The sequence below is a fragment of the Ornithodoros turicata genome, chromosome 3, assembly GCF_037126465.1.
Source record: "Ornithodoros turicata isolate Travis chromosome 3, ASM3712646v1, whole genome shotgun sequence".
Classification (NCBI taxonomy): Eukaryota; Metazoa; Arthropoda; class Arachnida; order Ixodida; family Argasidae; genus Ornithodoros; species Ornithodoros turicata.
Window position 1 is genome coordinate 1,961,534 of NC_088203.1, and position 25,381 is coordinate 1,986,914.

General features: G+C 46.2%; 1 protein-coding gene across 1 annotated transcript in view; it reads left to right on the forward strand.

Moving 5' to 3' along the window:
* Window positions 1–24,954, forward strand: part of LOC135387709 (glutamate receptor ionotropic, kainate 5-like) — a 72,212-nt gene extending 47,258 nt beyond the window's left edge. The window contains exons 3-9 of the mRNA XM_064616807.1: window positions 19,225–19,319; window positions 20,129–20,219; window positions 21,194–21,355; window positions 21,436–21,568; window positions 22,163–22,380; window positions 23,780–24,072; window positions 24,702–24,954. Coding sequence (XP_064472877.1) covers window positions 19,279–19,319; window positions 20,129–20,219; window positions 21,194–21,355; window positions 21,436–21,568; window positions 22,163–22,380; window positions 23,780–24,072; window positions 24,702–24,954 — 1,191 coding nt within the window. The 5' untranslated portion in view covers window positions 19,225–19,278. The remainder of the gene's footprint in view (window positions 1–19,224; window positions 19,320–20,128; window positions 20,220–21,193; window positions 21,356–21,435; window positions 21,569–22,162; window positions 22,381–23,779; window positions 24,073–24,701) is intronic.
* Window positions 24,955–25,381: the final 427 nt, after the last annotated feature.

The window sequence follows — 25,381 nt, forward strand, 5'->3', positions numbered from 1 at the left end:
GCTCTTAGCCAACCATCATCTCGAAGGATATCGTTATCTGACCTGATTTGTCGAAAACGGGAGGCGTACGCCTTTTCTGTGACAATTATGACCAGCATAAGTGTCACAAAAAAGGCGTACGCCTCCCGTTTCCATCAAATCAGGGCAGATAACGATATCATTCGAGATGATGGTTGGCTAAGAGCGTGCTATGCGGTGCAGTTCATTTTTAAGAGTGATAAACAGACCGTGCCATAATCCCTTTACAGTGTATTCACACGAGCGACATTTCCCGCAGAAGCGGAAGACGCGAAAATAAACGTCATAGCTTTCTGAGCGCGAGCGCTCAACGTCCAGTATTCACAGCCACAAGATATTCTGTAGCAGACGACAGGAAAACACGCTGACACTGTCGTCTGCTAAGTGTCGTCTGCTAAGTCCGCAATATATCACTTCCTATATTCCAGCACAGTGTGAATACTCAACATCACACGGGACGGAACTTTGTCTCTGTAAGCAGTGTTTTTGCTTTTTCTTCTACTAGAATATTCCGTGAGGATGTCGCAGTGTGAATACACAGTTAATAAGATGTTCAGATGCACTGCGTGGGCTTCTTCTTTCTTTGAAATTGTATAGCATATGTATCTATACTCACTATGAGGTTCTTGCTGGCGATTTCAGGGCTCTTGGGGATGTCGGGAACCATCTCCTGCGCATTTAGTACACTTTTCAATGAATGCCTTTTCCCTGCCCCTATACACTTCAATAAATGTCCCTGCGTTCTGAAAAAACACAACTTCACAGCATAGCACACTCCTCAACGTCAAACCATCCCGCCAACACTCTAAAAACAGAACTTCACCGCGTAGCACGCTCTGCGCCAACCATTGCTACACTCTTAGAAGTGAACTTCACCACATAGCACGCTCCTAGCCAACCACCATCCCGAATGACAACGTTCTCGCTCCTGATTTGTTGAAGACGGGAGGCGGAGCCTATTCTGTGTCGTGCATAATGGCACAAAATAGGCTCCTCCTCCCGTCATGAGTAAAATCTTGCAGTCAAAGAGAGGACGGAGACACAACGGTAGAAACACACAACAGCGGAACTGCAGACTCTCAACTAAAGGATTTATTGACTTTTGTTGGAGCATGTTTATCCTCACCTTTATCACTATCTGTGTCCTACTTTCTTGCGCCTTTTAACTGACGTATTGTCAATAAATCCTTTAGTTGAGAGTCTGCAGTTCCGCTGTTGTGTGTTTCTACCGTTGTGTCTCCGTCCTCTCTTTGGCTGCAAGATTTTACTCATGGCTATGTACCAACTACCCCAAATTTCTACCTTGGTGTCCTCCTCCCGTGTTCAACAAATCCGTGGAGAGAACGTTGTTATTCGGGATGATGGTTGACTACACTCTTAAAAATGAACTTCACCACATAGCACGCTCCTAGCCAACCATCACCCCGAATGACAACGTTCTCGCCCTAGATTTGTTGAAAACGGGAGGAGGAGCCTATTTTATGCCCATTATGCACGGCACAAAATAGGCTCCTCCTCCCGTTTTCAACAAATCAGGGGCGAGAACGTTGTCATTCGGGATGATGGTTGGCTAGGATCGTGCTATGTGGTGAAGTTCATTTCTAAGAGTGTAGGAGCGTGCTATGAAATTCTTTTTTAAGAGCCCACTTGAGTGCGGCCAGCAACGGCAAGCTACCTCGACCCCCCTCATTTTTAAGAGCGCACGAATGACAGGGTTATCGCTGCTGATTCGAAGGGAGGTGTGGGCGTACGCCTTTTTGTGACAATTTGGGTTTATGAAATTGTCACAAAAAGGCGTACGCCCCCGTGTCTCTTTGAATCGGAAGGGATAACCCAGCCATTCTTGGCAATGGTTGGCGCAAAGCGTGCTATGCGGCGATGTTCTGTTTTTAGAGTGAACGACGGGACGTATCGTCCCGGTCCAATGACACCGTTCTCTCCTCTGATTTGTTGAAACAGGAGGCCTTCTTGTGACAGTCAACATAAACGCATAAGTGTCACAAGAAGACGTACGCTTTCCACAAATCAAGAGCGATAACGACATCACTCTGCACAATGGCATGCCTTCAGCGTGCTTCGTGCACTCTAACAACTGAACTTCACCGCATAGCACATTCTTAGCCAACCTTCATCTCGAATGATCATGGAATGATCATGATCCCTGATCTGTTGAAAACGCCTCCCGTTTTCAACAAATCAGGTCAGATAACGATAGCATTCGAGATCATGGGATATCATACGCATGATTGCGTTATTGCTTCCGATTCGAAGAGACAAGGAGGCGTACGCCCCCCTCTGTCATAATATCACAAGCGATAACCCAATCGTTCGTGGCAGTGGTTGGCGCATGGCGTGCTATGCGGAATAATGTGATCTTAAAAAAAAAAAACTAATTTATTGAGGATACTTACAAAACGCTTCTGCATTGTGGACACGAGACACCCGAGTACCTTCTCCCGATTCTTGCCTGCCTGCGGCAGATTAATGGACACTTTTATCGGATTGCAATTAATCACGACGGCAAACACAGCTTTCGCGCCCCATGCACGACGATTAGGCGAGGTGAAGTTATGCCCCCGGCAGTGTCGTACACAGGATTGCGTCCTGCTGGAAATGCTCTCTGCCATCCGAGCAAATGAGCAAAATAAGCATCGCCTTGCACTATCATCATCAAGGGGGCGCCGACAGTGGCACAGTCCTGTTTGCTGGGATTCGATCCACCACGTCGGGATTCCACTGCCCACAGGTACACTCTAAAAACAGAACTTCACCGCATAGCACGCTGTGCGCCAACCATTGCCATGAATGATAGGGTTATCGCTTCTGATTGGAGGGAGCGAGGAGGGCGTACACTCTTAGAAATGAACATCCCCGCGCATAGCACGCTCCTAGCCAACCATCATGTCGAATGATATCGTTATCTGACTTGATTTGTTGAAAACGGGAGGCGTACGCCTTTTTTTGGTGACAATTATAAACAGCGTAAGTGCCACAAAAAAGGCGTACGCCTACAGTTTTTAAAAAATCAGGGCAGATAACGATATCATTCGACATGATGGTTGGCTAGGAGCGTGCTATGCGGTGAAATTCATTTCTAAGAGTGTACGCTTTTTGTGTGGCAATTATCATATGTCCAAATTGCCACAAAAAGGCGTACGCCCACTACTTTCCTCGAATTAGAAGCGATAATCCTATCATTCGTGGCAATGGTTGGTGCACAAGCGTGCTTTGCAGTGAAGTTCTGCTTTTAGAGTGTTGTAGTTCTCGTTTCCTCCCTTTTACACTGTTAAAACAGAACTTCACCACACACTCTTAAAAATGAACTTCACCGCATAGCACGCTCTACGCCAACCATCACCACGAATGATATCGTTGTCAGCCCTGATTTGTTGAAAACGGGAGGCGTACGCCTTTTTGTGACAATTATGAACAGCATAAGTGTCACAAAAAGGCGTACGCCTCCCGTTTACAACGAATCAGGGCAGATAACGATATCACTCGAGATGGTGGTTGGCTACTAGCGTGCTATGAGGTGAAGTTCATTTTTAAGAGTGCATAGCACGCTCATAGCCAACCATAATTCCGAAGGATATCATTCTGTGTATTGATCCGTTGAAAATGGGAGGAGGCGCCTATCTGGGACACATTATCTTGTCCCCAGATTGGCGCCTTCCCCCCTGTTTTGAACAAATCACCAGCTTAGAGGTTCCTGTTATGACAGCTGAGAACAATCATGACGACCACCTATGACTAAAGAACGCAATTTTTCACAAGCGACCTTGGAGCTCCAGAGGGCCCCCCTTCTTGCCACCCTCTCGGTACGCCCACGATGCGTGCTATGCGGTGAAGTTCTGTTTTAAGAATGTGTGATAACGGTATCATTATGCGTAAGGGTTTACCTTAATCGTGCTATGTGGTGAAGCTCTCGTCCCCACCACCATCTCGCTCTAAAAGCAGAGCTTCACCGCATAACACGCTGTGCGCCAACCATTGCCACGAATGATAGGGTTACCGCTTCTGATTCGTAGAGAGAGAGGGAGGCGTACGCCTTTTTGTGACAATTACCATATATTCAAATTGTCACAAAAAGGCGTACGCCCCCCTCTCTCTTCAAATCAGAAGCGATAACCCTATCATTCGTGGCAATTTGGTCGACGCACAGCGTGTTATGCGGTGAAGATTTGTTTTTATAGTGCTGTTTTTACGATATTTAGTGATAAAGTGCTGTTTAGTAAGTAGCTCCTGTGAACGGCAGTGGGAAGGTCCCGGCTGTTCATGCAGGAGCTTCAAAGAACTATAGAGCAACGCTCTTAAAAATGAACTTCATGGGGGGTCTTACCAGCTTGATGCAGTTGTCGTATTCCTTGCACAAGTAGGGCAAAGCCTGCAAAAAAGAGCTTCGTAAGACGAAAGCCCACTTCTGCTACCGACAACGTACAATTCTTAGCATCTCTGCAGGTATGGCGTATTTTTCGTACTCCTCGTGGCAGTTGATGAACATATCTGCGGCTGCCGTTAGCTTGGAAAGCATTTCCCGGTTACCTAGAACAGAGAGGTCAAAATACGATTGCGCATTCGTCTACTCTATACTGTATAGACCCTCTGTGGCGCGACGTGATCTATTTTCGGGGCTCAACGCTTCTGCTACACTCTTAAAAATGAACTTCACCGCATAGCACGCACTTAGCCAACCATAATCTGGAATGATATCGTTATCTGGCCTGATTTGTTGAAAACGGGAGGCGTACGCCTTTTTTGTGACAATTATGAACAGCATAAGTGTCACAAAAAAGGCGTACGCCTCCCGTTTTCAACAAATCAGGCCAGATAACGATATCATTCCAGATTATGGTTGGCTAAGTGCGTGCTATGAGGTGAAGTTCATTTTTAAGAGTGTATGTGTGAGGGGTGTCGTAGATTGCTACACTCTTAAAAATGAACTTCACCACATAGCACGCTGCTAGCCAACCATCATCCCGAATGACAACGTTCTCGCCCCTGATTTGTTGGAAACGAGAGGCGGAGCCTATTCTGTGCCGTACATAATGGCACAAAATAGGCTCCGCCTCCCGCTTTCAGCAAATCTAACGGCGAGAACGTTGTCATTCGGGATGATGGTTGGCTAGGAGAGTGCTGTGTGGTGAAGTTCATTTTTAAGAGTGTATATGCTTATGCCTTCGGGGGTTACGAGGCTCGAGTAAAGTAGAGAATTTCTCCAGGGAGGGGGAAAGGGAGATGTTACGGCTGGGCTTCCAGAACTCTCGAGAAAACCCGATAAAATGACCGCTGTTTTGGCGCACTTTAGCCCCTGTTGCATATATGTGTCATAAAAACTCCGATCACCATCATCAAATGGCGCAGACTACCTGGTGCACAACATCCGTGCTAACAAAGCTTGTGCATGTGAGACCTGTTCTACGCCTACTCTACGCCGAAGGCTCGACTGTCACCTTCTTCTGAGTTCGTCTGTACACTCTTAAAAATGAACTTCACCGCATAGCACGCTCCTAACCAACCATCATCCCGAATGACAACGTTCTCGCCAATGATTTGTTGTAAACGGGAGGCGGAGCCTATTCTTTGCCGTGCATAATTGCCACAAAATAGGCTCCGCCTCCCGTTTTTAGCAAATCAGGGGCGAGAACGTTGTCATTTGAGATGATTGTTGGCTAGGAGCGTGCTATGCGGTGAAGTTCATTTTTAAGAGTGTACCAGTGGCAAGGAACTCCGTTATCCTGCCAGGCCAACTATATGTTTATAACCATGTCACTTATACACATACATATGTGGTGACCACCGATTATGACGACGATGTTAGTTAGTTAGTTAGTTAGTTAGGCTGCTGCCGCGAGGTGTCGCTGGTGGATCCGGGGAATACGAATCACGATGTACGTGGAGGCCTGGCGAAGTGTGGGGGACCACGGCGTACCGCGACCAGTACAGGGCGTCGACGCCGAAGGGTGCCGAAGCGTGCGCACGAAATGTGCGTCTAGAGAAGGAAGTGTCCCCGCCTTCAGTTGCTTCTTTGTGATAAGACGGTTGTCATCAAGGTCAAAGTGGGGGAAAGAAAGGTGAAGCGGGAGCGCTTCCTCCTCTCCACGCACCTTTCGTACGCTCTTCTTTGCGACAATCAAGCAGGCGGGACTAACGCCGAACTTTTACCAATTTTGTCCGACTATTTCTGTCGCGATACTGTTCATGTTTTTGTTGGGCCTATGGTTATCAGTGGAGGACTTCACATATCTGTGAAAAAGAAAAAAAAAAGTGAGGTTCGCTTGGCAATTTTCAAAATTCAATTTAAAAAATAATTCCCCTCAGTTAAAAATTGCCCAAAGTCTTCCTAAATGGCCGCAAAAGATTCCAGAAGGTAATTGCATAGTCCCACAATCCTACGTACGTCGCCAGTTAGAATTATTTTTATCACTTTAGGTGAAACACCCTGTATATACATTGGATGATGATCAGGTGGACGATTCACCGCCGCTGTGGCGGTGCAACAGGGGTGACACAAGCCCGCCATTGTTGTAACTACCCTCAAGCGGGTGTTTCTTGCGAAACTGCCATCTTGTCCTGATCGCACGTCATAGAAAACGACATTTTGAGCTCATGTGACTTTGTTTACATGTCGTTTTGCCGCTTACGGACATATTTCCGTCGTCATAACGCCAAGAGACGGACGTATTTCGCCAGCGTAAACTATGCGGTGCTTCTTCCGCAACATGCTAGCCCATTTCTCCTTAGTTTAAGTACATCGCATCGGCTGTGGGTCTTAACGCGCGGTCGTCATCGCATCTTTGGAAGTCGTTATGTGCAAAACTGCGCGTTTTACTGCGAGATTATTCGATAAAATGATTACCGTGATCGAAAGACATCCAATACGTCGCGCAGAAACAACAACCGCAATGTTTACACTCTCTTAAAAAAAGGGTGTAATTTGTAAACTTTTTCACACCTTTAAAGGTGTGCGCTATGAACATTCAACCTGGTTGCGTAACATTGCATCTCCAGGATGATATTTTACAAAATTTGGAAAGCATTACTAAAGATCAAGTGTCAGTGCAAATCTTGCTTTCATTATGTCTTGGATATCGTAGGTACGAGCTAATGCATATATGCATCGCTATCGATAATCGAGCACGCGCGAGTGTCTACAATACTGTTGAACAATGTTGAGATGTTGCAAGACTGAATTTTTGGAGGACAGGCAACACTCGAGTAAAGAAAATTTGTGCGAAACCGTGCTCCATTATGATGTTACCAAAATTACACCTAAAAAGGCGTGCGCCATGCACGTTGTTACACCTTTAAAGGTGTGACAAGATTTAGAGTGTATATCACTCCCTTTTGGAGAGTACAATTACTCTCAAAAAAGGAGTCTCCCCACTCCCTTTAGGGAGTGGGGTTTCGCTCTAACCCCTTACTGGAGAGTAGTACTACCCTCCGGCAGGAAGTAAGGGAGTAATGTTACTCCCTTGAGGGAGAGGGAGTAAGGAGGCTCCTTTGTTGAGAGTAATTGTACTCTCCAAAAGGGAGTAATATATGTGGCAAGAAAAAGGAGTTAAAGTACACCCTTTTGAAAGAGTGCAAACTGTTTGGCCGCCGATCACGGGCGCCGCCATCTTTAAGGTCACGTGTGCCTTGACGTTTGCTGTGACGTGCGACCAGGACCTGTCCAGGATGCATTGCCTTCGCCCACCACGCTTTCATCTACGGAGCAATACACTTGATGCCACCCCTGTGTTGCGCTTTGGAAACTGATGAGGGGATAATGATGGAGGGACCACTTTCAGAGATCCGTCGCAAGACCGGTGAAGCGCAAGAATTCCGCAAGAAGACGAAGGCCTTGCATCCGGTGGGCAGCGTTCGACCACGATCCAAGAATCTTGGCGAGGTTGAGCGACCGTTTGTCAATACGTTGCGTAGCAACTTCCATGAATGCACGCTCGTTGATGATATTGCCCACAAATTAAGTCAGGATGACGTGGCGAAGGTCGCCGTGCGCTCCACAAATGAGGCCGAGGGAAGACGAGGTGGAGCCGGGACGGTGTTTAAAGGCAGCCTCATGCGGTGGAAGAGTGCAGTAAAAGGGCGCGGTAGTCGGCGGAGGAATTTCAGGAGAAAGCGTGGGATCTATACAGCAGAGAGAAGGGAGTGTGTTGCCATTGAGCCTGCATCTTGGGGACGGTGAGTGTCGAAAGGAGCTGTCTATGGTCGCCCGGAGACATCGGGGGGAAAGAGCTGCTGCGTGCTGATGGGCGCTCAAAGGCGGCTCTGTCCGCTTCTTCATTACCGCGCTGATGCCGACATGTCCGATGATCCACTGCAATGCGACAGTGTGTCCTGCAAAAAGGCCGCCTTCTTATAAACTTGCAGGATGTCAAAGACAACAGGACTGAGGGAGTCACGTATCCCCAAGTTGGCCACACACTGGAGAAGCGGGTCTTGAGTCTGTAAAGACGACCCAGGACTGAGCGGGGCTGGCTGATATTTTTTGCGCAGTAAAGACAATGGCGTAGAGCTACAGGCACACATAGATGATGTTCTGAGATGGAATGACAAACGCCGAGGACGAGCCATCCGGAGTAGATTACCCGTCAATGAAAACCGACGTTGACGTTGTGTACCTATAATTTATCATGTCCAGGGTAAGCTGCTTGGCGACACACGGGGCTGTATCCCTTTTTTCTTCCATGCAGGTCAGGAACAGTTAGGCGGATGACCCGGCTTGGCAGACTGGTATGGAGGGTACTGAGATCCACTGTCTTCACCATGAAACACGGAACGCGAAGCTTCAGCTGAGCAATCACCGGACGGACCTTGTGCTCGCGTCTCAAAATCTTCGAGATTCATCTCGAGAGCATCGAGAGCATCGAGAGCATCTCAAAAAATACGAGCGAGTGCCGCCGATGATGGGAAAAGGAATGGGCATGGGCATGGGGAAAGGATGATGGGCCGGAGGAAAAGTCGGCAGGTCACACCGTTGCGAGGAACGTCCAGCGGGGTCTTTTACAGCTACGTATATATTGTACATGTAGAAAATTATTTATTTTAATCGGCTATTTATTGTTTCGTCGCAAGATGTCGCTTTGCCGAATGTACTGAACTGTTTGGTGGTACTTCCCCGCAGACAACGCACTGTGGATTACCACCGACGCTTGAAATCACATGCCCATATGTAGACAGGAGAGTATAGCTGTCAAGTTCCTCCGAAGGACTTTTCAAGCGCCCAACGTGATGCGGAGAAGTTGTTGCCGGTTGAGCCAGTCGATGGTGGCGTATCTCTCTCGACGCCCTGCTATCTCTATGCCAACGATAACATGGTCGGACAAGGTCGGCTAGCGAGGTTCCTCAAGTTTCACTCACAGAACCCAACCCGGTTGAGAGTCACTGGTCTACACGATTCCAGAGCGTCATCGGGTCCTTATGGACCTTTTCACCTTTGCCCTATGCGCATGCGCATGACCTTGAGGTGCCGGAGAAGGTTCACTTCCGTCTTCACTAGATGGCGCAGTATGAGGACGACAGAAATGGGGAAAGCGCACGAACGTGGCGAACTTGTCGGTCCTACTCTGCTCCGGTTTTGGTCCTTTGTGCCACCCCACGTGGATTTGTTTTGACACTCGCCGAGCGTGGTTCGCTCGACAACCGCTAGGATACGACGTGTATGTGAAAAAGGTTTATTGCGCATGGTCGATTCCACGAATGCCCGCCGAAGCGAAACTATATGCGTAGCGGAATAGACCTCTCCCTGTTTTTAAACAAATGACGTCATAGCGTTCGACAGCGCCACCAATTTGATAGAGTTGAACTACCCTCGAAGCTCCGGGCGAACAAGGTCGCGCCCGAAAGCCACGATCTTGAGGGGATTGCGATGGTCTCTGAAAAGGACGCGACCTTCGGTCCTACTTTTCTTTCAATAGGACGCAGCGAATAGTGCCCAAGTGGAAATACAGGAAAGAAAACCATGGTTGCCGGCACTTTGAGCTGCATGCTAAAGTAAGTGGCAAACATTATTGACGAAAGCGACTAGGACTCGGGCGCAGCTACCGGAAACAAAAACCAAAGTGCTGAAGGAAAAAGCAAAATGTGTGTCTGTCCCAGTATATATACAGGGTGTCCACGCTAAGTGTGAACAGTTTTTTTAGAAATATTTATAACACTTTTTCCAAGATGAAATCAATTGCAATATAGCATATGCTAAGGGGCACTCCCTAGCAGGGCATTAGCAAAGTCCAAAGGCAATGTCTTAATTAACTTTCATTAATTAACTTTTTAATTATAAAAGCTACAAAGTTGTCCCAATGAGAACATCTGTTCCTTTCGGTCACCTGATATCGTAGCCGTTTTCAGAACAAAAATCCGTTCGATAGACCGCCCGCAAAAAATTCGTGAAGGAACGCCATTTTTTTCTTTATTTTGTTCATTGCGCTTCTTAGAAGACGCGTCTTTCTTTCACCCCCAATGTGAGAGGGAGAAAGAGCACACTATCGCCTCTCGCGTCCTGGAAAAAGATTAAAAGGAAACAGAAAATGCAACCCAAGATAAGGCCAGTTCCGGTAGAGTCACCCGATACATTTGTTTTTGTTTTGTTTCCGCAAGTTAAAGCTCATCTTCGACGCATGAGGCGGCACTGTGCTCCTTCCCCCTCTCCCGTTGGGATGAAGGAAATACGCGTCTTCTAAGAAGCGCAATGAACAAAATAAAGAAAAAAATGGCTTTCCTTCACGAATTTTTTGCGGGCGATCTATCGAACGGATTTTTTTTCTGAAAACGGCTACGATATCAGGTGATCGAAAAGAACAGATGTTCTCATTGGGACAACTTTCTAGCTTTTATAATTAAAAAGTTAATTAATGAAAGTTAATTAAGACATTGCTTTTGGACTTTGCTAATGCCCTGCTAGGGAGTGCCCTTCAGCATATGCTATATTGCAATTGATTTCATCTTGGAAAAAGTGTTAGATATATTTTTAAAAAATCTGTTCACACTTAGCGTGGACACCCTGTATATGTGTGTGTGTAAAAAATATCAGCTGTGTCCTCGGAGGAAGTGATGGAAGGCACAAAACAAACGTTGTTAAGTTGTGCCGTTTGTCTTCCACTATTTCACCCGTTACCGTAAGCTAAAAAAAACAATGCTATCCCGCATGACATTCCCGGAAAGCCTTGCCAAGCAGCTAACACAATATTTCTCCCCTATATTTGGCGGCCGTTCCAAGTTGGATAAAGGGTGCACATATACTCTATAAAAGCAGAACTTGGCAATGTAGCCATCATCCCGAAAATACGAGAGTTGAGTTTGGGATGGATCATATACAGGGTGTTTTACGAAAATCCCCCGCCTGAATAATTCAAAAACGGCGCCACCTATCGGGAAACTTTTCGTTTTTTGTGTGTGTGTGTGTGTGTGTGTGTGTGTTTTTTTTTTTTTTTTTTGTCATCCTTGATGCGCCGGCCACAAACGGGCCGCTCAGTTTGTTATTTGTATGCGCTCGTTAATTAAACTTTTTTGTTTTACTTCGCCGGGCTTCGGTACCTGTGCCGTATAGCAATGGTCACTCTGAGACAGTAACAAACCAGTAAAAAAATAGCTTCGACTTTTAGTGATCTTTTCGGGTAATTAATTGGTTTCGGCTTACAAATTTGTTGCGCGGAGCACTGCAGGAATGCGCTCTTTAACTGAACTATCCTGCTCTCAAATTCGTGTCCATCCGCTTGCATTGGTGGCGGGGGAGCCGCAAGATAAGGAACAGCCGCGAGCGAGGGTTTGATATATGGCTTCTCGTTTACTACTAAACTCGTAAACAGGATTGCGGTAGTGTCATTGGATGGGCCCAACAGTGCACCTTTATCGCCATAATGACAAGCACTTGCCACGTCGTTGCCACCATTGCGACGTCACGGGTACAAAAGTCCGGCGAAGTAAAACAAAAAAGTCAGGATGATTATTTAATTAACGAGAGCATTCAAATGAGAAACTGAGCGGCCAGTTTGTGGCCGGCACATCAAGGATGCTAACCGAGAAAAAAAAAAGTTCCCGATAGGTGGCGCCGTTTTCGAATTATTCAGACGGGGAATTTGTGAAACACCCTGTATAAAAAAAGGAAGATATTGAATTCGTCACCCGACGAATTCTGCTACTCCCACAAGGATCCCCTAAATGAACCCCACAGAAAGGAAAAAGTAAAATCAAAAGATAGATGTTTTCCCGAAAATGCCTTTTTGTGACGCCTACGCAATTATCACAAAAAAAGACAATCGCTTTCCATAAATCAGGAGTGACAACCCGCACTAAACTTTTGCCACACTTCACATAATATGTCTCATGTTCCTCATTCATTAAGGATTCCGACAAGACTTCTCTAATGCCCAGCACACATTTAATTTATTACTAGCAGCAGTTATTCCTATCCAACAAAATTAATAGAGATGTGTAATAGCTACTAAATAGCTACCAAAAACACATACAAAATACAATAGAATAGAAGTAAAAAAAAAAAAAAAGAAAACGTAGGTCGTACTGGTGCGACCAGCGGTTCCAGGACTCTTGACGTGTGAAAGCACTGGATGATTTAAAAGCTTATTCCAGCACTAAAATATCTACTTAACGTAGCATACTGCACCAGGTAGGTAATCTACTAATAAAATATGATTCATTAAATGGAGCAGATGAACCAAACATGGAAACTCACTGTGTTCTACAAAAGGGAAAAGTGGTCTGAATCACCCCAGCTATCACCCCAGTGAAATAGCGTTTGCTGCAACATTATGTTTCTACAATAAGGAACAGCGTTGGTGCTTCCGCGCAATGCGCGAAGCTCTGTTTCTGTTATAGGCGTGCACAGTACCACCAACGCTATCTCTTGCGTACGCAAAGGCGATAGCGTACGTAGAGATGCGAAGCCCCGGAAAAAAGTCGGAAATTTTAGGAAAAAATATTTTTTTTTGCTCATTTTCGGAAAAATTTCCCAAAATTTCCAGGCGACAAAATTCAAAAATGTAAATTTTCGTGCCTTTGATGCGTTCCAACCCGCCAACAGATCCTTAGGTGCCTCTTAATATGCCCACAACCACCAACTTAGAGCTCCGTCTGGCCGCTCCAAGCGATCGCCACCGCGTTCACACAATGTCGGAGTTCTGGTCGGAATGGACGGGTTGTTCTAAGCCTCTACCCGAGAAACGTCATCATCCCAGACAGAACACTATCTCCTGCGGACGTCCGAAATAGATCCCAACGGCCACGTCCTGAAATGGATGTCAGGTGGACACCTCTGGGAGCTATACAAGAATGGACGTCCCTAGCCGTACATCCGCAGGACGTACCGTAACGGCCGTTTGAAGAATTGTCCGAATAGGGTGCCTGACGGGATGTTACATGGAGCATTATCACAGGGGAGAAAGAAACATGACAAGGTGTGTAGCGGCGTAGTTCGACTTTCGATGAACCAACTGAATGCCTCAAATCAAAAGCAGTAATAAACACAGACGTTATCGTCATAATGAGTTAATACGCAAGGCAATTCTTCATTCCAGTGTTATTGGTATACGCAATTGAATTAAACTTAAACACCTCACCCTCTAGTGTGACTCGCAAGCAAACAGGACTCTCGAATTTGTGGAAGCTCGCGAGACAAGGAATATATAGTATCTGTTTTCGCTTTGGAAATGTATGCCAGTGCCTTTCTAAGTGATCTGGGTGGTTCTAAGAGCTTATATATCCACGTCGTTATTTTTGCTTTTTAGAACCTCGTGCTCTTTGTCTGTAACGGAAGTACGAGAAACAAACAAACAGGAGCAACAGAGAAAGAAAGATGCATGTTGCCGAAGCTCAAACAGAATGGCATTAAAATACGCCTATAGGGGCCTCGTAAGAATCTGTCCATTTACGCAGCGGCTCAATAAAACAGTATGCATAATAATGACAAAATGCAGGGCCTTGAGCTTGTACGCAAGTAAGTCCGTGCAACGTCCGGGCATCTCCGTGTAACATCCTGTGAGGACAAACGACGGATGTTTGTGGGAAGTCCAAACCGTGGCCACTCGGAAATGTGGGGAATGTCCGTCGGAAAAATGTCTGTCTCCAAGAGAGATCCAAATTTCCGGGAAAGGATGTCCCCAGGAACACCACGGGAAGTTTTGTTCCATTTGGGATGACAGACGAAGAGACACGACACACATAGACGATAGCTGAAAAGATTGTACCTCTATACGCCGGGTACCTCTGTGTAACGTGAGCGGAAAATAGCATAGATCGAGAAGTTACCCGTCAAAAAGAACTCGTTGCGAGTTAGATTACCGTATGAAAAATGTAAATAAGTTAATAAGGAAGTTCTTCAGTCTGAAATGCAACTCGCAGTTACGGAGTTACTTTAAAAAAAGGACGAGTTACTTCCAAGTTACTTCGGACACAAAATAGCGTTACGCAGGTGCAGCGTGCGTGAGCAGTTGAGTTAGACCTTGAGTTGCCTGCGGAGTAGTGCAACACGCTTAGATCGCTTTCCGTTTATATGTCCAACAGTTCCAACACTTTGCATCATTACTCCATGTGGGCGCAGAATGGTTCAGCTTCATTTCAATGGCAGCGGTTTTTAATTCCTGAATAGAATACTGTCATTGATTGAATATCACGTTTTATGGCATAAAATGCCACGAAAGAACCGGAGAAATATGTGGACGTGAGTGAAAAGCGAATTAAAAGTAACTTGCAACTTAGTTTAAGTCACCTCGGCAAAGTTACCTGAAAAAGGAACGATTTCCTATGAAAGTTACCACGGCGCAAAAGTACGGAGTTAAGTTATAGGTTACCAAAAAAAAAAAAGGCGACTTTGTTACAGTAACGAGTTACCTCGAACTCTGGAAGATAGTGAATACCTGTAACAAGGTTATCTCGTTGCATACCGTCACTAAAAGTGCACGACACTATCGAAGCGGTAGGATGACGGACGACGGCGACAAGACAGATTTTCCGTTGCACCGGCGAAGAGTTTTACCTGGTTGCGTCCCACAGTAACGTTCCAGGAGCCTGGAGGCCGCGTCCTGCGCTGTATCCGTCATAGTGAGCATAAGACACCAGGCCAATACGATGGCATGCGGCGAGAACCACATCGCGATGAAGACGCTTCCTTCTCTGAGAGCAACAAACGCTATTCGCTTCCTCGCTTGTTCAGCTGGCCGGCCGGCTTCGACAAACACAGACGCTCTCAAACATTTATATCAACTACTTCGCGGGAACGACAAATCTCAACGGCTTTATGGAGGGAGTCGCGTTCTTCATCTACCGGAACCTGAGACTTATTGTAATACACTCTTAAAAATGAACTTCACCGCATAGCACGCTCTTAGCCAACCATAATCTGGAATGATATCGTTATCTGGCCTGATTTGTTGAAAACGGGAGGCGTACGCCTTTTTTGTGACAATTATGAACGGCATAAGTGTCACAAAAAGGCGTACGCCGCCCGTTTTAAATAAATCAGGCCAGATAACGATATCATTCCAGATAATGGTTGGCTAAGAGCGTGCTATGAGGTGAAGTTCATTTTTAAGAGTGTAGGTATACGGGATGTGCCCGACAGGATAATATTAAACTTGTTTGTCCCACACGACGAGCCACTCGTTTCGATGGGGATCGTTTGGTATAGCGCCGACTTATTCCAAGGTTTCGAGGTCAAACCCGGCAGGGTACAGTCTAAAAACAGAACTTCACCGCGTAGCACGCTGTGAGCCAACCATTGCCACGAATGATAGGGTTGTCGCTTCTGATTCGAAGAGAGACGGGGGTGTACGCCTTTTTGTGGCAATTTTCGTATATCCAAATTGCCCCAAAAAGGCGTACGCCTACCTACGTCTTCGAATCAGAAGCAATAACCCTATCATTCGTGGCAATGGTTGGCGCACAGCGTGCTACGCGGTGAAGTTCTGTTTTTAGAGTGTACAAGTTGATTAGACACGTTGTTTTCCGCACGTGCCATGTATGCGTATAATATGCTGCTGGTATTACTGTCAAAACAGTGCGTGTATGAATGTGCGTTAGCCTCACTGTCGTAGCCACAGCAGCCCCTCTCTGAACAGTATAGATTATCTGTGTCATCGTATTGTTTTCTTTGTTCTAGATAACCGTAGAACGTCAAGAAAAACAGTGTACAAGTTTCCGGCGATGCAGAATCACAAATAACAAAGACGGTTAAGAGCATCAACTGTTTACTATACATATTAAAAACGAGACTTTCGTGCAGTAGGCTGCACTTCTTCAGGTTTGAGGACCTGCTATACAAGTGGTGAAGCATATATATATATATATATATAAACAAGTCACATGGTACAAGAGAAAAGGGTGAAGGTGAAGAGAACAAACGCAATAGAAATATAAACAAAAATAAACAAAAGCAAAACGCAATCAATAGGAGGTGGCTGGACAAGGTCAGACGGGTCGGAGTTCAGATAACCGGTAGATGCTTTCCAAGCTAACAGCTGCGGCAGATATGTTCATCAACTGCCACGATCAGCACGAACAGAGAGGTTATTGTGCCGGCGTAGTTAAACGGCTAGTTGCTTGCTCATTTTTTTAAAATTCCGTGTTAGCGCCGCGAAGCAACTGTGGCTATGAGTGGCGTACAGACGTGCACAGATGGAGAGAGGGCATCAGGAAGGAGTGAGGGACAGAGTGGGTTAGTTTGCGTTTTGTGCCGACTTCAGGGTGAACTCTGCCGACATTCGTCTGGAAAGTCTTCGGGAAAACCCAGGGGAAAACCTCAGACAGCACAGCCGCTGGTAGGATTCGAACCCACCACCTCCCATACTTTTCAGTACGACAGCGGGACGCCTTATGCCTGCAGCACAACCAGTCAGATATGTGAGAGGGAAGGCTAAATATGTTTATTATTTGCGAGCAGAATGGCGATAAAACTGCTCAGGGCGACGTCTGGTGGGAGATAATCTCGAATTTGTCAAGCAACGGTGATATATGTTCCCGACTGGCTTGTTACTTGTTATAGGCGCGTTGCTCATGATGACTACGTAGCCGACACCAGACTTTTTTTTTATTTTGGACACAGTGTTATGCTCATGCAATGTATTTTTGCCGCCGTGCTTTACGAAAAATGCGCAGTTGGTGGCAAATGCGCAGGTGGTTTTTATGTGAGCTGGGATTTGACTCTCTATGCGAAGATGCGACAGCACTATATTGTGACAATCAATCTGCAATCAAGCTCTCTGAAAACCCCGTCCAACACCAAAGGTCCAAACATATCGGCCTCAAATATTTGTTTGCTAGGAAAGAAATAGAAGATGGACTTTTTCAGGTATCGTTTATCCCCACTACAGAAATGGTAGCCGACTACCTGACGAAACCGGTATCAGGAGTCAAGAACAACTTTTGCGCCGTACATTGTGGACTTTCCATTTCACCGTGAATTGACGAATGAGCGTGAGGGGGAGAATGTTGTAAGCACTCATTGCATCAATTCACAGTTTCACCCATCATCACTTTGTTCTCTTTTGCTTTGCTGTTGTGATGAAAATAAAGGACTCGTGAAGTAACGTTCACGAGGCACTTCGTGCTAATCGTTCAACACGGGCAGTCGTTCCTCGTTTCCGTCTTGGCTCCGGAGGCTCTGCTATCAACTTCGACACAGTGTTGTCCGTAATTTTCAATTTGAATTTTCTATATATATAAAAAAAAACTATGAGCGCAATTGTGACGAAAAAGTGTGCAAAAAAATGTGAAAAAAACAAAACAAAGCTTCATGCAGTTTACGTCGGCCGGCTCGCGTGGTTTAGTCAAGTTATAAGGAAAACGTTTTCTACGTTATTTCGAACAGCTACTGGCATCGCGTAGCTTGACGCCTGTTTAAAGCATCCTCGATCTCGAAATTATGCCTGTTAAATCCCTTTCGATGACTGGCTGGCGACATTGAACAACAGCCAATGAAGTCGTGGACTTGAAGGTTGTACATAATCGAACGCGATCTAAACGCCTTTATTAATGACACTTTCTGCTGACCTTTGTCATTCGCGATGACAAACTGCTGTCCGACGATTATCCCTGACATACTGCCCGTCGCACTGTATGCAAATCGCGCCACAAATCTCGGCTACCTCTGCTTTTCTGGTTAGACAGGATTTATGGGCGTTCCAGGAAAGAAATTAATCGTCCACAATTTGGGGATGTCACTGACAGCTGTTCCTGAATTGCAGACTAGCTTATTCGTTATTAAAGACCCGCGATTTAAATACGGGTGGGTATTTAAAAACCCAGAGTATCCAAAAAAGCGCACATGGACGATCGCGCACATCGTTGATATTCACGGTTACCCCGGGTGCGAGATTAAATTCGGATCGCCATGCCTGCTGAAGATCTGTTCCTCAGAGTCTCAACGCTGCATGTAAGTTCGCGATGCTTAACATTGCATTTTCGAATTAACTGAGGTGCTGGATTCAAATTCAACCAGCGTCCTGTCCGAGGTTTTCCCATGGTTTTCCGACAGAGTTTCCAGAGGGCACAGTTCTCCCTGAAGTCGTCCCAGGACTCTTGTCTCTCATTGATTCGTTCTCCCCTGCACTCTTAAAAATGAACTTCACCGCATAGCAGGCTCCAAGCCAACCATCATCTCGGATGATATCGTTATCTGCCCTGATTTGTTGAAAACGGGAGGCGTACGCCTTTTTGTGACGCTTATGCTGTTCATAATGGTCACAACAAAGGCGTACGCCCCCCGTTTTCAACAAATCAGGACAGGGAACCATATCATTCGAGATGTTGGTTGACTAGGAGCGTGCTATGCGGTGAAGTTCATTTTTAAGAGTGTGTATCTGCCTGCCTCTCATGCCTGCTTCCCGCTGTATAGGCACGGAATTAAAATGGTTCTTCCCAAAATCACACTACTGCGTCTCGCCTTGTGTTCCCACATTAGCTGCACTCATTGGCCCCTATGGAGATCCTGTGCTACATCGTCGGGTTCTTCACCTGTTCATGGACTTCCTGTCGTCCACTGGATTGCTCCAGACGCTTTAGTTCTTTTTTGTGTCTTCATCTTTCCTTCATCCTCTTCACATAATCCTCCACCTGCAATGGGGTATAGGGTACCGCACCACCGCGGTGGAACACCCCATCTCATCGTCATCATTTATTGTTGTTGTTGTGTTCCCAACAGCCAATGACCTACCTGCTTTGCATAATGTCTTATACAATGGTTCCTGCGGATTCCAGCACCCTCCTCACTCTTTCTTCCATTCCAATGGAACTGTGTACAAGGATACCTTTATGACCCGCCTGCTCAGGATGACTGTCACAGAACCCTACAGGTAACTTGACTGGAAGGCTTTTACGTCACTTGAAGCAAGGTACATACCAAGTACGGGACGTCCAGAGATAAGCGGTTGTTTTTCCCCATTCGACGGTTCCCTTTAACTCTAATGGTAAAAACGTATACAAGGGCACCTAGTTAAATTTCTCAACTATACGTATCTTTATGGGCAATGCTGGCCAAACATTGCTGTCCTATCAGACACACTCCAACTACAGTATAATTGGTCGTACCTCTTGCGAGACATCACCGAAGCTTTGGCCAGTCGTTTTGAGATCTGTGTACTATACACGTCTTATCGTATATAAGAATAAGATACTATATATATATATATATATAATGGCTGGGAGTGCACGATCAAATTGTAAACATATGCTCAACATGCAGCTACAGAGCTTCGGCTATTTTTTTTACTTTTATATATATATATATATATATATATAAAGAGGGGGAAAAGCCATTAAAAAATAGGTAAATGATGCTAGACGTGTTTGAAATTCAAATGCCAATCCCGAACGATGCGCAGCTACCCAGGGCCGACGAGCCGCAAACACGTGTGTCCTCTGGTGCTGTCGCATCGTTCAATGAGTATCTATATATATATATATATATATATATATATATATTATATAGATGTACGCGTTGGAGTCTAGGCTCTATTTACATGGCGCAACTTTAGTGGCGCACAACTCAGTCGCACCACTAGGTTGAAGCTATGGCGCGACTCGGTTGCAGAAGCTGCAGGGTATAGATGTGCAGGACGAGTGCCATTCTGGGGGCTAACTCGCGAGCTTTATGTTGTCGTAGGCACAAGCTGACCCTTAATTCAAATCCGGACTGGGGACACGAAACAGCGAACGGATCATGGACGGGCTTCATCGGTCAACTACAGCGTCACGTAAGGATTCCTTTCACGTCTTCTACGGTCCTTCCTCTCCGTGTTCTGGACGTCACACTGACTGCACGTTCTTTGTTGCTTCCTGTTACGGTTACCAGCTAAGGCCTTAGATAAAAGAGATAGGGCGCAGACTAACTGATGCATGATGTTGAAGGAACGAATAACCGAGAGACACGGGACACGAAGACAAGCACAAGAACTCTTGTGCTTGTCTTCGTGTCCCGTGTCTCTCGGTTATTCGTTCCTTCATCATAAGGCCTTAGATCTTGCGTATAGTTAATCCTAAGCTTGAAACAAGGCAGCTTATTGCCGGTCACGTGCATGTGCTAACTATTACACCACTCTGGCACGGCTTGTGAAGCGGCCTATTTCTGATGGTCAGTACACGTACTCATCCTCTTCGCACTCTCTCCTGCATATTTTTCTTGAACACAGAGCACTTGACGGCGCCAATCAACGGGTGTGCACTATTAAAAATGAACTTCACCGCATAGCACGCTCCTATAGCCAACCATCATCTCGAATGATATCGTTATCTGCCCTGATTTGTCCGAAACGGGAAGCGTACGCCTTTTTTGTGACACTCATGCTTGTGTTCATAATTGTCACAAAAAGGCGTACGCCTCCCGTTTCTTCTTCGCTTCGGAGCTTTGAAGTCACGCTCCTAGTCAACCATCATCTCGAATGATGTCGTTATCTGTCGTGATTCGTTGAAAACGGGAGGCGTATACGCCTTTTCTGTGACACTTATATGGCGTTCATAATTGTCACAAAAAAAGGCGTACGCCTCCCGTTTTCGACAAATCAGGGCAGGTAACGGTATCACTAGAGATGATGGTTGGCTGGGAGCGTGCTATGCGGTGAAGTTCATTTCTAAGAGTGTATTACAATGTACAGCCAGTGGACGGGACGCCCGTCACGCCCCCATATATTCGAACGGTGTTCACGATAAGGAATATTATTTTTGTTCCAAGGAACAAGACGTAGCCTTCTGTCTGTTTTATCCCACAAACTCTCGTAACCGTATCGGGATTCCATCCACTGCGATCATCTACGAGGACGTCGTCGCCCTGGTTGGTCTCCCGAGGGAACGACCGACGGACCCTTTTGCCTTTCTCACCGCATTCGGCCTTTACGTAAGCCACGCTGTCCCACCTTGTGGATAAGAAAACGGGGACGTCCTTCGGCAGTAATTCTTTCGTTCTCGTCCGTATAGGTGTGGTTAGCCCTGTTGGGTTCCTTAGTGGTGGTGGCGGCGGTGTACGCGTCAGCGGAACCCGGACGTCGAAGCTTCATTCGCTCTTGGGCTCATTACGTCTTCCGCCTGATCGGAAATGTTTTCTTCGAAGGTATACAAACAAAACTTTTATTCCAGTGGCTTTAATTTCTCTTTTTGGCGCGTCCGTCAAGACAAATGCAAGGTGTCAGGTAAACAGTATTGTCCTCCTGCGATGACCCTTTCGGTGGTCAAACTTGGCACCTTGTCTCGTTTTCTGGTTTCAGTGGTAAAAATCTTGGGGGACATTTTTCATCCGCAATAGACCTCTACCTGTTTGGAAACAAATGACGTCATAGTGTTCGACAGCGCCCCAAGTTTGGTAGAGTCGAACTACGTTCAAAGTTAGTGGCGAACAAGGTCGCGCCCGAAAGCCACGGTCTTGAGGGGATTACGATGGTCTTTGAAAGGGACGCGACCTTCGGTCCTACTTTTCTTTCAGTAGAAGGCAGCGAACAAGAGCCCATTCGTGGAACCCAGCTCTCCCCTTCCGATCCGTTTCGGTTTCGGTCCGTCTACCAACGTCATGATGACGTTTGTCGGGTAGAGGTCTATTGTGACTGTCTTAATTTCTGACCTTCGTGTATTTTTATAGGCGATGTACGTGTTTCGATTATGCCATCGCAAATCTCTTCTTGGACATATTATCTGAGGACGTGTGTTTCAGCCAATCCCAGCATTCTACAACACAGTGCTTCGAGACTTCTGGACGCTGCTTGGTGGGCGGGACTCATCATCTTAATGAGTGGCTTCTCTGGGGAACTGTTGGCGCGCCTCGCCATACAGCCCAGTCCTAAGCGGATCACGACGCCCCAACAGCTGTCCGAAAGCGATCATATTCGTCCGGTGATGCTAAGAGGGCCTGCCTATCCACTGTTGCTTGCAGTGAGTTTCTCGGCGTTTCGTGCTCAGGGCAGCTGCATGCTTAGGGTTCTTTTCGTTTTCGGGTTTTATGATTTTTCAAATTCGGGAGGGAAAAATCGGGTTCTAGGTACACACGAGAATTCGGGGAGAAATTGGTCGTTATGATCTCTGTTTGATATGTTACCGGGGAATTTTCGGGTGAAACGAAAGGCATATGAAACAAGCCACTGCTGTGACACTGGGACGACAAACAATAATCTTTATATTTCCGCACAGAACTGGGGCATTGAGTGACCGTGGTATTCAAACACTTGATCAAGCTCCACAAAAGCTGGTCTTTGACTCCTGCAGGAGAGGATCATAAACGGTGGACAAATAGTTTGTCACAAATAGCTCTCTTCGCTGATATTATGATTCACTTTTCCGACGGTTCACCGAGAACAAGGTGAAGGACCGCAAGGATTTCGGGTAGATATCGGGTGTTACCCGAGTTCTTGAAAATTTGTTCTGGGGGGTCCAGCAATGGGGTAGAGTATCGCCCCCGGCGATGAAACTCCCCACCCATCATCCTGAAATAAAGTTGTTGTTGTTGTTGTTGTTCGGGAGGGGGGGGGGAATTATCGTGAAAAATCGGGTTTAACCCGAAGACGGAGAACCCTATGCATGCTATGGGAGGCTCGGCCTATCTTCGGTGGCTGGGCGCTGGCTCTGCTGTGTGGGTGTTTTCCCTGGGTTTTCCTCAGACGAGGCGCTTTAAGACAAATATCGGCACCGCTGATTTATCCAGACCCCCCTATACACCCCACTCCAAATCTGAAACACCTACCTACCTCTACACCCTCCAAAATCTGAAAGACGTCCTAAAATTTTGTGAGATTGCGCAATATTTTGGCAAAAGCTTGTAGATACACCCCTGAGGCTTCGATCTATGCTTGTATGCGTTGGCTTTTTGCCGTTCCTAACCGCCCCTGTAACTGCGGCTTCTCCTTCGCAGCGCGAGACGATATGACCCTTCCCGTGTATTCACAGGGGCGACATTCCCCCAGAAGCGGAAGACGCGAAAAACGCCATAGCTTTCTGCTGTCACGTGATCGCGAGCGCTCAACGTCTTGTCTTAATGTACACTGCTAACCGTGGGGAATATCTTGCTACACAGCCACAAGATATTCCGTAGCAGACGACAGGAAAACACACTGACGGTGTCGTCTGCTTAGTGTCGTCTGCTAAATGCGCAGTACGCCACTCCCGATATTCCTTACCGTGTGAATGCTCACATAACACGGGTCGGAACGTGGTCTATATGAGCAGTGTTTTCGCTTTTTCTTCCACCTAGAATATTCCGTGAGGATGTCGCTCGTGTGAATACACGGTTCTTCGTGCAAAAAGAATATTCATTCAGCCCCAAATGTTGTTGAAATAGATATCCTCGGACGAAACCTCTCGAAAGCTGTACCAACGTCTACTGATGCACGGCAAGAAGAGCCTGGTCTCTTACTCTCGTCTGTGGAGCCACCAGACATTCGAGGACGTGGCTGCTGAAAGGGCTGCCATCATTGCTGACAGAACGACGCTGGAATACAACAGGGTCCGAATGTGTGGCCATTTCCCGCAGAAGGAATTGTACGTGGTACGCGAACGGGTGCTGTCTCATCCTCTCGTTCTTTACTCCAGCAAGAACATATCGCTCCGTTTCGTGGAACTACTCAATAAGAGGTATACAAGTGCACAAAACTAGGTAGTTTTGACACCTACTGTAACAATCTCAGCATTAGCATTTTAATTCGAGGGCATTTGTCGAAAAATTGGTTCGATAATTTGCGGACTCACTGTTGTGGTTGGACTTTTACGACCATCTGTATTTTAGGACCGCATTCTAGGCATGTGTCGTCGAGTTCCCCGTTCCTGTTAGTTTCTTGCACTTCACTTCTAGGGGATGTAGCTACGCATGTGCACGTACAGTTCGATGACTGGGAGGGATGATGTCTTTCTATTTTTACCTTTTCATCTTTTCAGTTTTTACTTCTCCTTTCATTCGTTTCATTTCCTTTGTGGGAGTAGCAGAATTCGACAGGTGACGAATTCAATATCCTCCTTTTTTTTCTATAATCAAACAAAAACTCAACGACCAAAAAGGGATTGTACTGGGGCACCCTGCCCCTTTACGTTTAATTACGTCTACTAACTGGTTAATAAACGTAAGTTAGTAGACTATATAGATAAGAGACTACTACCACATCTCTCAACTGGTCTTCGAATGTGAGAGCGCCAGAAACCCACGTATAATCTACGATTCGAACCTTTTTGCATGTATTTGCTCCAACAAGAAATCTCCTTTGTGACAGGATATTTGCCGTTCAAGAGTCTGGTATCCTTCAACATTGGTATGATGGAACAGTTCAGCTGGGCGGAGACGCCGGCCGATGCCCTCGAGTTTTGAGCGGTGCTCACAAGACGGCCGCCTTGGGTCTGCAAGAACTCCTTCCTGTAGCAACGCTGCTGGCAATAGGTGCAGGTACAGCCACCATCGTCCTTGTGGCCGAAATCGGCACCTTCTATTTGAAAGTAGCCATGAAACGGGTAACGCCCGTTTACTAAAACCTATAGGGATGTCACACAGAATTCTTTCTCGTATTTTCATCCTTCCTTCTTCATCATCATATAATGTTCCACGCGCAATGGGGCAGGGTACCGCACCACCGCGGTGAAACACTCCATCTCATCGTCATCATGGCTTTGATTTAATGGTTTGAACCTGCAACCTCTAGGGAAAAAATAATACCAAAACTGATCGACAGTGGCCCATCTGCTAATGACTTTTTGTTGTTGTTGAACGGCATCAATAAATTTCGAATGGTAGAAGTGAAATCGTCTATTGCCATAAAACACTAGGCTTATAACCTTTGGTTTCTACCAAATGACGGTACATCTAGATTTCCTGTTTCACGAAGGACTCGTGGAAAGATTCCTCGAGGTTTGCCGTCGTACGTTTTCCCCTGTTCCACGTTGCGGCCAGAATATCCGT